Raw genomic sequence first — 14,163 nt, 5'->3', positions numbered from 1 at the left:
ATTTTTCCAGAGGGATCCATGATACACAAAAAAAGTTAAGAACTCCTTTAATTGTACTAATCTTCCTCCTGAGTTCACTGTCAACTGCCACTGCAATAACTACTCATTGACATTTTTGCTTTGTCTTGTTTGGATTTTTTTTGAAGGGGGACAGATGGAAGGGGAGAGTGTCAGGCAAGCCACATATCCCATATAAGAAATCCCCCTCCCCAGAGCTTACTCCTGCTGGGGACTTTTAAGACCCAGGCCCAGATTTTGACTTCACTCACTGAGCAGACTGATTTCCTTTGGATATTCATTCTCTATAACTTTTGTTGCCAGAGGATCATCGATGGCAAAAGGTGATGTCCTGGGCAGCAGCTCGGCATCCGCAGTAGGAGGACTACAAAGGAAGCAGAAAAGATTCTCATTTTTTGTGTGTATGTGCTGAGACTGATCCAGAGATAATGAGCTCTGGTGAGAAGTAAACTGGAGCTAATTCATTCATTCCACACTTATGTGGCTATCTCTGTGACTAGAGTAAGGCAAAACTCTACCATTTAGTAACTAACAGCTATACAATAATTATTTCTATAACATTTCTACAACACTTCAAGGTCTACAAGATACTTCCCTTTTCCCAACCCAACAACCCTTGGGAAAGCACTCTATAAAAGAATTTATATAAATGTATATGATATAATGTTATAATGATACAATAAAATACATAATAAAACATGTATAATGTTATATGATATAATAAATATAGGTATTGTATAAATGTATGTAGTATAAATGTATAAAATATGTCATATAAATTTATATAAAATTATAGTATAATAACTACAAATATATAAATTTGTGTCATCATTATAACCTAATTATGTATATTTATATAATATTAATTTAAATACTATTTGTCTGTTATCTGTCTCTGTCTCTGTCTTCCTCTCTTCTCTCTCTCTGTCAGTCTCTATTTTTCTTCCTCTTTGTCTGTCTGTTTCTCTCTCTCTCTCTCTCTCTCTCTCTCTCTCTCTCTCTCTCTCTCTCAAACACACACACACACACACACACACATTCAATAAATTCCATTTGTTCCCTATAACCTCCAAAATCAGATACAGAATCCTCTATTTGGCTTTTAAAATCCTCCATAGCATTCCTTCCTACCTTTCCAGCGGTCTTTTTTCTTCCTGCCCCAAGCACTCTCTGCCTCAGGGACACTGGGCTGCTCACTGTTCCTACAACTTAACACTGTCTCCCAGATCCAGGCACCTTTACCAATTTCACTCTATACCTGGAATTTTTTCCCTTCTTTTCTCTCCCTCTGGGTTTCACTGACTTTCTTCATATCCCAGCTAATGTCTCACCATCTTAGTTTAGTTTATTTATTTTATTTTATTTTGTGGGGGGAGAAGGGGAGGCAATTGGGTTAAGTGACTTGCCCAGGGTCACACAGCTAGTAAGTATTAAGAGACTGAGGGCCCATTTGAACTCGGGTCCTCCTGCCTCCAAGTCTAGCTACCCCAAACGTCTCACTTTTTACAAGTCATTTCTCAACCCCCTTAACCTTAGTGCCTTCCATCTGAGATTATCTCCAATTTACCCTGGAGATAGCTTGTTTATACACAACTACTTGCCTGTTGTCTCCCCTCATTAAACTATAAATTTCTTGAGGCTAGAGGTTGTCTTATACTTTTCTGGGTATCCCCAATACTCACATAAATACTAATTGATTTCCACAAGTATTCATTGATTACATATGTTCAACATGGATGGAATTTTGGGAATTTAGTGAACAAGTCATCTCTTCTGACTCAATTCTGGAACTAGCTCAATTTCCTTTGTATTCAGTTGTAGGTTTAGTCCAATTTCTGTCTTGTGAAAAAAATTATTCAAATGTGGGAATTATGAGAAAACTACTGCATTGTTTGAACCTAGCCCTTCATAACTGGTAAGCTAGACCACCTCTACCTATTGCTTACTGACAAACAACAAGAATTTTAACTAAGGACCTGAGTTTTGCTGACCAGAAACCCAATCAGATCCCAAAACTGATACAAGGAATTTTATTATATCTCAAGCAACTCATACGTTTTATCTGAAAACTGACCCTTATCTGAAAACTGGCTCCAGTATCTTAAAAACTGGTCAGTTACCGTTTCTTTGTTCCTTTGACTGAAAACAGACAATTGTGGGGAATAGGACACTTCTTTTTCTGATTTCAGAGAATTGCACCTATTTACTGTCCTCAATTCTTAAAATTCATTCATTCTCCTTCCCAACTTGGAAAGTCCTTAGTCTCTCCTCAGAAATCAGATTATTTAATCTTGTATCCTGATTTACATCTTGTTAATTTTTTTCTTTTGATGCAAAAAAAGAAAAAAAATCTATCTATCCTTATATTTGAAGTACAGTGCTAAACTGAAGAGCTTGGTCCCCATTTGTTTACGCAACTCAGAAATTCGAACCTTTGTTTCCTCAGTTATTTCAGATTGCCAAATGATAGCCATTATTGGTATTCCACAGATTGAGCTCCACTGTCATCCTATATATCCTATCCTAGAATTGTACCAAATACTGGAAATAGAGCCAGAAAACCCGAGTTTAAATTCTAACTTTGCTGTGACCTTGGACCTTTCTGTGTGTGTGTGTTTGTTTCTCACATTGTAGGAAATGAATGTGTTGAACTAAGTGATCACTAAATTTCCTTTTAGCTATAAATCCCATGGCCCTTTTATTATCATAGCATGTATTTTGATAGACAGGAAATAAAGCAACTGAGCATGTCTGATTAAATCTAGAATTAACACAGAGATTAATCTATTTTATTAAATCCTTCCTCAATATTTTCTTCTCATTTTAAGAAAATTAAAAGGCTTGCATAAATTTCTAATGTGCCCAACTTTTTAAAAAACTGTGATTTTTTTAAGCTTAAAATAAAGCCTCCTTTATTCAACCCTAGCCTGACCCCTCCCCTCCAAAAAATAAAAGAGAGCTGTAACTTGGATGAGGCAGTCAGGGTTATGCCAGGTTAATAATAATAATAATAATAATGATTACAACAACAACTATGTGCCAAGCACTATACTAAGTCCTTCATAAATACCATCTCATTTGATCCTCTATACAACTCTAGGAGATAGATTTTATTATCATTTCACAACCCAGAGTAAACTAATGTAAACAGAGATGAAGTGTTAAAATTAAGCCCAGAGTCACACAGATAATGTCTGAAGCCAGGCTTGAACTCCAGTCTTGGTGACTGCAAGCCCAGTGCTCTCTGCTTGCAATATCTTGCTGTCTAATTTAAAAGACACAAAAATATATTACATTTAGAAACACATAATAATTTCCTTTTCCCTCATTCAAATGACTTTATTTTAATTAATTCATTCATTATTTTTGCATCATCAATTACAAAATTAATTTCCTACTGACTCTCCCCAAAAAATCTCCCTATAGAAATATCCTTAAGTTTTCCTCTAATGAAAAGATGTCACTACACTATTTTAGCTATTTAAATTTCTATATGTGAACTAGCCTGGTTTATTAATAAACTCAAAGTCAGAGACAGTTAACTCTAACTCTTCCTTAAATAATGCTTTGGGAAAAACTTTCCAAATAAGTATTTCCTTGACTAGAAAGAACTTTATTTGGTAATATCAAAACCATCCAGGTAGAAACTGTCAGTAAATACTGGTCTGGCTTTCTCTGATCCTTCCAGCTAGAAGTGATCTCATCTTCTTCTCCTTTCTTAACATTTTACCCTCTTATGAATTTATCATATTTGATATATTGATATATGAGAAGATGATTTCTGAGCATTATAGTTTCCAGAGAAAACAGAGACTGCTCAGGGAGAATACAGGTGATTCAGAGCTTGGAGAGTACTTGTGAGTGATGTTTGACCCAGACCATCAATAATACATTCCACCCTCAGTATTCTATAAGACCATCGTTTTGTTTCATTTTCCTCTCTTCCCAGATTGTGATTCTAGCTGGAGTTGTGCTAGTAAATGTTTAACTGGTTCTCCAAAACCACACCACCAAACACTGAGAAGTTTATTCTGCATTATCATCGTGGTTTCTTGCACTGCCCTGAGTCTATACAATCAACAAAACAATCAATCAGACATTGATTTGTAAATTTGCTGATTTCCGAGGTGTAAAATGCTCACACTCAATTTTTAGGATTTGGCTTTCAGTTCACCCTCACAGCATATCATCCTTGCTCTCCTTCTTAGCCCATCCCATCTCTAGGGATAGAAGAGTGGCATCAAGAGGGGTGACCTGATTCTAGCTTTTGAGAGTTAAGAGTATGGGAAGTTGGTCCAAGTCCTGTGACACTGTACCTTCTCCTCCAATCTCTTTGCCTTCTTCTCTGACTCTTTTACTAGCTTTTCTTCATCTTTCCCACTAATTTTGGCCTCTTTTCAAGCTCCTTTCCAGAAGCTTTTCATGGCTTTAAGCACATGCAGATAGTTTAAATATATATAAGATAAATATATTAAATATTAAAATATTTTCAATTTCCTCACCTCTGAAATGGGGAATATAATTTTTATGCTAGGTGTTGTGGTAGATAGAGAGCTGTGCCTCAATTTAAGAAGATCTGAGCTCAAATGTGGTCTCAGACACTTCTTAAACTGTGTAATCCTGGGCAAGACACTTCATCCTGTTTGCCTTAATTTTTCCTCATTATAAAGTGAATTGATAAAGGAAATGGCAAAAAAAAAAAAAACACTCCAGTAGCTTTACCAATAATAATCATAATAATAATAATCCCAAATGGGATCATACATAGACATGACTGAAATGACTAAACAACAGTGCTTATGTTATTTAGTTACAGAGATGTTATGAGCAAGATACTCTGTGAATCTCAAAAATGCTATAGAAATAGGTTATTATTATATAAAGGTAGAGCCAGCTTGAATTGGATCATGAAAGTCAATTGTTCAATTTTCAATATGAGGATTTATATTGCAGAAATTGGCAAATACTATAAACCATTTTTTGGTTGATTTATTTTTGTTGATTGCCTCAACTTAAGAAAGTGATGGGAAAATGTCATATTAAACTTAAAATGTAGAATGGGTACATTTCTTCCCCAAGAGTCAGTTGTTAACTATTCACCAGTCTACTCTTGTATAAATATGAGCTGTTTAGGCTTTTAACTCCATTAAACTAAAATGATTCATAGATCTTTAAGAAAGTGATAGGAAACTATTAACAATGGATATTAAACTTAAAAAGGTACAGTAGGCATCTTTTTTCCCAAGAACCATTTGTTAAACCTTTACCAACCCAATATTGTATAAATACAAGCTGTTTAACTTATTAGCTCTTTTAGGTTAAAATGATTAATAAATTTTTATCAGATTTAAGTAAATGATGAAAAAATGTTAATAATGGACACTAAATCTAAAAGCAGGTCATAGTAACAATTTCCCCTAAGAGCCATTGGTTAAATATTTACCAGGCCATCCCTTATATGAATATGAGCTGTTTAGGCTATTAGCTTTATTAGGCTAAAGTGGTTCATAGATCTTTATCAGATTCTTACTCAGTAGAAGCCTGTCCTTTGAGGAGAACCTGAAGACAGCAGGAACTTTCAGCAACAGACGAAGAAGGAACGGGATGTGTAAGTGAATTGACACTAGGGCCATGTTCCTCAGGCTCCAGACAGCCATTGCCATTGGTACCTGCCACAACATATTTTTAATTCTTTAATAACATTATCAAAAACAGCATTTTGTTCAGTATTTGAAGCTCATCTAAGATGTGAAAAAAATCTAATTACAAAATATATTTTGCTTTTCTTTCTTTCTGTAAACCACTTTCACTAAAAAGAACAGTCTATACTACTTTTGGATAGCCTAACAGATAAGATGTTGGGATTTTAGTCAGGAAGACCTGAGTTCAAATCCTAACTTAGTAGCTGTGTGACTTTGGGCACGTCATTTAGCATCTGTCTCAGTTTTCTCATCTATAAGATGAGGATATCAACACTGACCTCGCAAAATTATTGTGAGATTCAATTTTATATATATGTGTGTGTGTGTATGTGTGTGTGTGTGTGTGTGTATAAATATATTTACTTATGCATATGCTTATATTTGTGGGTTCAGTCATTTCAATCATGTTTGACTATTTTTTCATACACATTGCTTTATGACTCATGTTGGGGTATTTGACTCTTTGTGATCCCATTTGGAGCTTTCTTGATAAAAAATACTGGAGTGGTTTGCCATTTCCTTCTCTAGCTCATTTGATAGATAAAGAAACAGGCAAATGGGATGAAGTGATTTGCCTAGGGTTACATAGGCTAGGAAATATCTAAAGTTGGATTTGAACTCAGATCTTCCTGATACCCCACTCAGTGCTTTATCCACTGGACCACCTACTTACCCATGTACTCATTTGCTTATTTATTTTATATATGTATTCTCTTCATATATTATATATCATATATATTAAAAATCATCATGTATATAACTCAGCAAAACCACATAAATGTTCGTTTTATCATCATCACAGCCCCCACTTCTATTTCTTCATGACTCTTCCCTTCCTTTCCGCCCGCTACATCTATACTGAAGGCACTCTCTCCATATTTACAGACCTCTCCATGGAGAAATCCAAAGCCTTTTTCTCGTTCTTGAATTCTCTACTCTGATACCTATCTATCGTCTTTTAAATTTTCTCCTTGACTTTTTTTTCTAAAAATACTGCTTCCCCCATAGACGCTCTCTCTTTTAAAAAATACTCCCTTAACTTCTGTGACACCACACCTTCTCCTCCAAACTCTCTGCCTTCTTTTCTGACTCTTGTACTAGCTTTTCTTCCTCTTATCCACTAACTTTGGTCTTTCTTCGAGCTCCTTTCCTGGTCATTTTATCTCTATGTTTTGTCCTCTAGTGAACTTATTTACTCATATGGCTCCCAAGAAAAAGCTGTTCATGATAGGCAACATTGTGTAATGAGAATTAGAAAAACCTGGGCTCAAGTTCCCTTCCTCTAACACATACTGGCTATGTCAGAATAACTCACTTAACCTCTCAGTTCCCCAGGAAACTCTCTCAGGCTGTAAGTTGAAGAGCATTCAGAGTAGGAGTTTCATTGTAAGGTATCCCATATACCAAGGAAATCACAATTCTAGACCTCCTTGCAAAAAAAGGTTTCTAGTGGCAGTGTAGTAGAAAGATAACCACGAATTAGGTTCTTATTACTACCCATGTGATCATGATCAAGTCACATAACATCTCTAAGTTTCAGTTTCTTCCGGTGTAAAATGTGATTTCCAGTGTTTTCCCAGATCTACAATCTTACTCTCTACCACCCATACCTCTCTCGCAAACTCCAATACTGAATCCAAGGTTCACATGATAGCTTTGTAACACGGACTGGTGATAAAGCATGAAAGGGCTGAAAGCTGGTAGATAGATCAGTTAGAAAGCTTCTGCAGTAATATCAATAACAGACAATGGAACCTTCTTGGAATAGTGACAATGGGCATGGAAATGAATGAATGGAATCAAGATCACAGAATTTAAAAGTGAATGGAACCACAGTGAAAGGAACCATCAAGTTTACCACATTCATTTGACACGTGAGGAAAATGAGACACAGATTAAATGAATTGTCAAGAGTCACATAGCTATTAGCTGAGACAGAAACCAAGTCCCAAGTCCAATATCTTCTCCACTATATCGTAATGCTTTAGAAGAGATGCTAGGAAGAGGAAACCTTGTAACTGACTGGGTTACCAGAGGAGGGTGAGGGGAAAAAAGAATCAAGAATAATAAAGATCAAAGTTTTGATCTTTAGTGATTGAGAAATGAAAGCTATTATTGACAAGAATTAGGAAAGTCAAAAGTGGCAATTGATGGGGAGAAGGGACAGGATGTATAAAGAAAATAGCAGACAGCCCCAGTATATTTGCCCAAAAAAAACCCCATGGATAGTATGGTCCACAGGGTAATGAAAAGTTGGATAGGACTGAACAAGAAGGGTATGTAAGTCTGATTTTAGAGAGAATGCTATTTAGTCAAAAGCAGGACATTCAGATGGAGAAGTGCAAAACATAGCTGGAAATATAAACAATAGAACAGGAGTTGAAATATAGATTTAGGACTCACCTCTCCCACCCCCACAAAGTAGATAACTATGAGAGTAAATGGAATTTCTGAGGGCTTGAACAAAAAAGAAAGAGAAGGACTGAAGACTGAGCTTTGGAGAGAGTCATTTTTAAAGTATCCCATTCAACTTTTTTTCTTTTTGGAGACTGATTTTCCCCATCTCACCCATGCTAGAAGTGCATCTCTCGTTGGTATTATGGATTCATAGTCTCTGATTCTCTTGGGGACTTACTATATTGGTGCTAAACTTAATTGTCTTATGTCTAAACTCAATTGTCTTATCCCTACTGCAACTCTAAACTCTTGAGTTCAAGAGATCCACCATCTTCTCTCTTTCCCAGGTGAAGGGCTTTATATATTCACAACTATACCCAGTTCAATTTTTTTCCTTTGTTTCTTTCTCTTTCTTCCTTTCTCTCTTTCACTTCCTTCCTCCCTCTCCCTCTCCCCCTGTCTCTCTACTTCAATGATGACTTTATTGACCTTTTAATAGAAAACAGGACATTATTTGCCAGGAAGAGTGACGCCATCACATGTCTGCTGGACCCAATGCATGGCTTCCTCTCTGCCAATTCTGTGTTTGGCCCCAGTGCAGCCTGTCTCATGCTACCATGTTCTGCCATGCTGAACCCGGGCCTGCCCAGCACCACATAGAAGTCCAAGCCATAGATGATGATGTTTGCGTTGCATCCAATCCCCAGATCCATATGCTCTGGATGTTGCCAGTATCTGAGAAGTTTTTATTTTCTTTATCTCATGCTCTTGCACCTTCAGCCCCTTCTCCAGAATCTCTTCAGCTTTGGCAGCATGACTGCCTGGTGAACGATGATCTTCTTGTTTTTCCTGATTCCAAAAGATCTGACAAAAGAGTGAGCTTTGGAGAACACTGGGGTTTATCCTGTGAGCTTCGATCCAACACTTTTGATCTCCCGGGTCAGCCAGTCCCACTCTCCCCAACACAGATGTTGAAGCAGCGCTTTCAGATGCACAGTTCCAGCATGGAGTTTTCCTTTGCACCCTGATCTTGTGCCATGATGAGGTGCCAGGTGAGAGGCCAGTTCAATTTCTTTCTTTTTTTTTTTTAATTGGGGGCAGCTAGGTGGCACAGTGGATAGAGCATCAGCCCTTAAGTCAGAAGGACCTGAGTTCAAATGTGATCTCAGGCAATTAATACTTCCTAGCTGTGTGTCCCTGGGCAAGTCACTTAACCCCAACTGCCTCAGGAAAAATATTAAGCCCTGTTTTCAAGAAAGTTAATATCTAATGTACAGAAGGGCTATGGATTTTCCTGCTTCAATTTTCCCAACTAAAACGAATGGTATATCATGTCTGCCACCTCTCTATCGCTCTTCGGCTGCTGCCAGAATGGGTAAAGATAAGCCAAAGGGACTAGATTCTAACCTTTTAACCCTAGATCTTGCAGAGCTAAGGCCAGTCGTTCAATTTTTCCTTTCTACTGATCAATAATGGAACATAAATGCTACCCTGGGGAGATTCACATCCATCATCTAATCAACAAGCATTTATTAAGTACCTACTACGTATCAGTCAGTCGCAGTGCTAAGAAGAACATTGATGTTCCATGTCCTCAAAGATCTTACATTCCATTCCATTGATAAATGTTCACAGATAAGTCAATACGGGGTGAATAAATGAACAGGGCTCATCACTGTGGTGCATGGAAACACTAACAAGTGGGGAAACAGGAAGGAGGAAGTCTGAACTGAGTTTTAAAACCGCTGGTGGTTTCAAGAATAGGAGGTGACAAGGGAGAGCATTATAGGAATGGGGAAGAGCCTGGGCAAAGACAGGAATGTGAGACACTGAGAACAGTAAATAGCACAGTTTTTCTGGATGAAAAACTGGCACATGAGGCAGAATAATGTGCAAACATCCTGGAAAGAAAGGCTGTCAGCTGTTTGTGGAGAAATTTAATGTCAAACAAGGGAGTTTTTGTTTTATTCCAGAGGCAGTAGGGAGCCACCAAAGCTTCTTGAGCATGAGAGCTTCATGAATGACCTACATATCAGACTCCTTGTGACCAGGAGAATGGATTAGCAAGGAAAGTCTTTTCATTGGAGCCCACAATTCTATAGGATAGGAAGGAGCTTTAAGAGGTGTGTATAGCTGTACTTATGCCTTCTTTTTCATACATCCCTTACTTTTTTTTTTTTTTTTTTTGCGGAGGCAATTGGGGTTAAGTGACTCCCCCAGGGTCACACAGCTACAAAGTGTTAAGTGTCTGAGAGAAGATTTGAACTCAGGTTCTCCTGACTTCAGAGCTGGTGCTCTGTCCACTGCGCCACCTACCTGCCCCATCCCTTACTCTTAATAACAGTTATGCATCTACTATCAGTGAACGAATCAACCAATAAACATTTATTGAACATCTGCTATGTTTCAGGCTCTGTACTAAGTGCTGGAGCCCATGTTAAGCTATTGTTCACCTTTTCCCAGCACCCTTCACCCCAGCCAAGACCCCCAAAATCTCCTTCACGGTTTTCCTACCATCGTTCTTCGCCTCCTCCACAACGAGTGAGAATGACTCACTGGGCTCCATCACCTTAGGGGGTACCTGGAGCTGCAGCTAATAGAATGCTCCGCCGCCCAGCTTGAGCTTAGGAGCAAGTTGGAGGGAGCCCGGCAAGCGAGCTTGGTTCCCTTCTCCTTGGAAGCGTAACAACCATCTCTGGTTTCTAGGTTACGGGAGATACTAAGTGCATTCTCAATGGGGGGGGGATAGGGGTAGTCGTGCAGCAGGGCAAGGAGACCCGGCTCTTTTCGAAAGTGTTTTCTCCTTTTCACTTGTGGTAGAAGCTCCCTTTGTCTAAGTTGGAATCGACCTTTTCGATTTTCCCCAGCCTCCTTCTGAATGGTTTGTCCCCTTCATATTCATTCAGGCTCCTGATCCCACTAAAATGTGGTACAGTTGGAGACTCTGCTTAAGAGCAAAGGTGAAAAAAAAAGCAGGTCTGTATGCGAGAGCAATGTGAGCAAAATTGGATTTTTCATTTGTAGAATGAGAGTAATCAAGCTGCTTTACCACAAACTGTTTCACATTACCTGTTGGTGGTTGCTAGGCCCATGGGCAGTTCATAACCTTGAAAGTATATTGAGATTTTCAAATATTTCCATTTATTATTGTTCATTTAAATGCAGCAAGCATTTAATGAGCACCTACTGTGTACAGAATGCTATGTGCTACATGCTGGGATGCTTGAATGAAAATGAAGTAATCCTTGCCTACTCTGGAGCCTCCTCCCCTCAAATCAATTTAAAAAAAAATCTATTAAGCACACATTGTATGCCAGATACTGTTAGATGCACCTTGGGGTTCGCACAGAGAGAGACAGAGACGAGAGAGTCTCTGCCTTCGAAGAGCTTACTACATTTTCCTGAGGGAATACAATGAATATAGATAAGTACAAAATACTTGAATATTATTTATAATAAAGTGCAATATAACTTTCAGGCTCTTCTCTATGTCCAAAGTACCAATAAAGAATAAATTAGCTTTTAAGTCAGCTTGCAAATGACTCCCCCTGCCCATGGCATCCCATTATGACTTAAGAGAGACCTAATACATAGTCTTCCATTAAGAACTTCAGGATCAGCTTCACTCTATTATGAGTCATTGAAAGAACAGGCGTGAGGAAAAGTACCTAGATATTGTTTTTAATTATACAAATCCAACTGAAACCTCCTATGCTATTCCTTCCTGCCTCTAATAACTCCTGCAGCTAAACACCTCATAAGATCTTAAAAGTGAAAAGAATCTCAGAGGTCCAGACCAAGCCTGAACCAGAACTTCATTTACATAAATGGTTATCCAGGCTCTGCTTGAAGAATTCCATTGATGGGGAGCTCACTACCTTTAGAGACAGAATGTTTCAGTGGAAAAGCCACTGAATTGTAGTCAGAAGGCCTCCTTTCAGTACATTGCCTGTATGTGACCTTGAACAAAGATTCACTGCCCTAAAGCCTGTTTCTTTATCTATGAAATGATGATTTCTAAGCTTCTTTTCAGTTCTTAATCTGTGATCCACTTTTGAACAGTCCCATTTGTTAGCATACCTCCCTTCCCATCAAGTGGAAATCTGCCTCTTTGTAACTTTATTGGAATTAGACCAAAACCATAGAATCAATCTCAGAGTTGAAAAGGACCTCAGAGTTCCTTTAATTCTATCCATACCTTTCCACAAGAATATGGACTTAAAGACCTCCAGTGACAGGGTCTGCTCAATACTTCAGGATCACTTTTGAACAACTCTGATTATTGTTACTCAGTCATGTCCAACTCTTTGTGAGGAAAAAAAAAAAGAAACAATCACACCAACAAGTTAAAGCATTTAATTTATACATATATAACATACTCAGAGAAAGGACTAGCACTGAATTATAGATATAAGAAAATAGGAAGAGATGAAATTGAATAGATACAATGGGAATCAAGTGATAAGGATCATGAATACCAAGTTGGAGAAATTCAGATTCTTGAAATAGAGAAAAGAACAAGCATTTATTAAGCATTTGTTATGTGCCAAGCACCTTGATAATTGTTTCATAAATATTATTTCATTTGTTTTTAAAACAAAACAAAACTGGAAGAGCCTTCTCACTAGTTTCCTTGTCTCCAGTACCTACATTCTAAAAGCAATCCTACATGCCATCGACATAATCATCCTTCTAATGGCTAACCTTTTTTCATCATAAATTTAATAACTGTCTCAACAAATTAGCAAAACAAGTACTAAGATCCTAAAATTAAATTTGAATTATTTACATTATTTTTAAAGTTTAAAGGGAAAGTGAGCTTCATTCCCTTCTCCTTGGAAGCATAACAACCATCTCTGGTTTCTAGGTTACGGGAGATACTAACTGCATTCTTAATACTGGGGTCTGTTCTTTTCCCTTTTGTCCAGTTTTTTCCCTCTTTTTAAATTTGTTCCTAATTGGAATAGGTGCTGTTCTTCTGAATTCTGTAGCTTTCTTCACTTTTTCTTTGCTTTAAGTCTTTCGTTTTTCTTTTTCATCATGTTTATGATGTAATCATACTCTATTTCATTAATATTCTCAAATACTCAAATAGATCCATGATTTCACTAATGTGGATCTTTCTTCCAAGAATGTAAATCTCAGTACAGCCATATTTGTTTTTCCTTTTGACTCTTCTCTAGATTCTCCCAGAAATTTGTTCAAGGATATACAGAGTGAAGAGATCCACCTTATGTATGGTGGATTTTGATTTTTTAATTTTTCCCCACATGGAGAGAATGCCAGTGGAGAAAAACACTGTGTACCAGTTTTCCCTAGGATTGTGTTTCATCACTGGTCTATCTTCATTTTCGTTTATAAGAGTCTGATATTCATTATTCATTTCTATATAGCAATCCTTTATTCATTGACAAACCACAGTTCAACCAGTTCCACAATCACAAAGTTGTTTCCATTTTTTCCTATTATAAACAGTTTTTAAAATGTTATCATATTTTTTTCATTTGTTCTGATTTTTATCTCTCAACATGATATGGAAATATGAGTGTACATGATAACAAAAATGTTTTACATGTAACTGGAGAAAATAAATTTTTTAATGTTACTACATAGTTATACTTTTCTTTTTAGTAAAACATCTGATTTATAGAATAATCTCCAAACTTTTTTGATCACATATCCTGTTCTGACAGACCCAACTAAGACAGGCCCAGAGAGTTAATAATAATAATAATAATTTTTTTTATTCTTTTAAAAACTTATTCTGGCTTCCCCAGAATCACACAAATAATAAATGTCTAGGTAGGATTTGAACTCAACTCTTTCTGATTCTAAGTTCAGTATTTTTTTTGCATTGCACTACCTAGTTACCTCTAGGCAACTCAATTTTGGAACAAATGAGACACTTATTGATCACTTAACAATTAATAAAAGGAGATTCCTTTATCAGTTCCTGGTTGATCCAGCTAAGCAAACTTCCTTTGCCAGTAGGCCATCACTATTTGCCAAACATCATAGCTGGAGCTCCTTGTGACTAATCAGCAAG

At 37.2% G+C, this 14,163-nt stretch overlaps 1 protein-coding gene and 1 pseudogene across 2 annotated transcripts in view; both read right to left on the bottom strand.

The window, feature by feature from the left end:
• SPATS1 (spermatogenesis associated serine rich 1) overlaps nt 1-10,794 on the bottom strand; it is a 29,156-nt gene extending 18,362 nt beyond the window's left edge. For both annotated transcript variants that reach the window (XM_051997067.1, XM_051997068.1), the window contains exons 1-3: nt 10,632-10,794; nt 5,549-5,687; nt 270-382 (exon numbers count right to left, since the gene is read on the bottom strand). In XM_051997067.1, coding sequence (XP_051853027.1) covers nt 270-382; nt 5,549-5,687; nt 10,632-10,683 — 304 coding nt within the window. In that variant the 5' untranslated portion in view covers nt 10,684-10,794. The remainder of the gene's footprint in view (nt 1-269; nt 383-5,548; nt 5,688-10,631) is intronic.
• On the bottom strand, nt 8,184-10,625 carry LOC127561806 (60S ribosomal protein L11-like; annotated as a pseudogene).
• Nucleotides 10,795-14,163: the final 3,369 nt, after the last annotated feature.

Source organism: Antechinus flavipes, chromosome 4, assembly GCF_016432865.1.
Source record: "Antechinus flavipes isolate AdamAnt ecotype Samford, QLD, Australia chromosome 4, AdamAnt_v2, whole genome shotgun sequence".
Lineage (NCBI taxonomy): Eukaryota > Metazoa > Chordata > Mammalia > Dasyuromorphia > Dasyuridae > Antechinus > Antechinus flavipes.
This window is presented reverse-complemented; position numbering and strand designations above follow the sequence as displayed.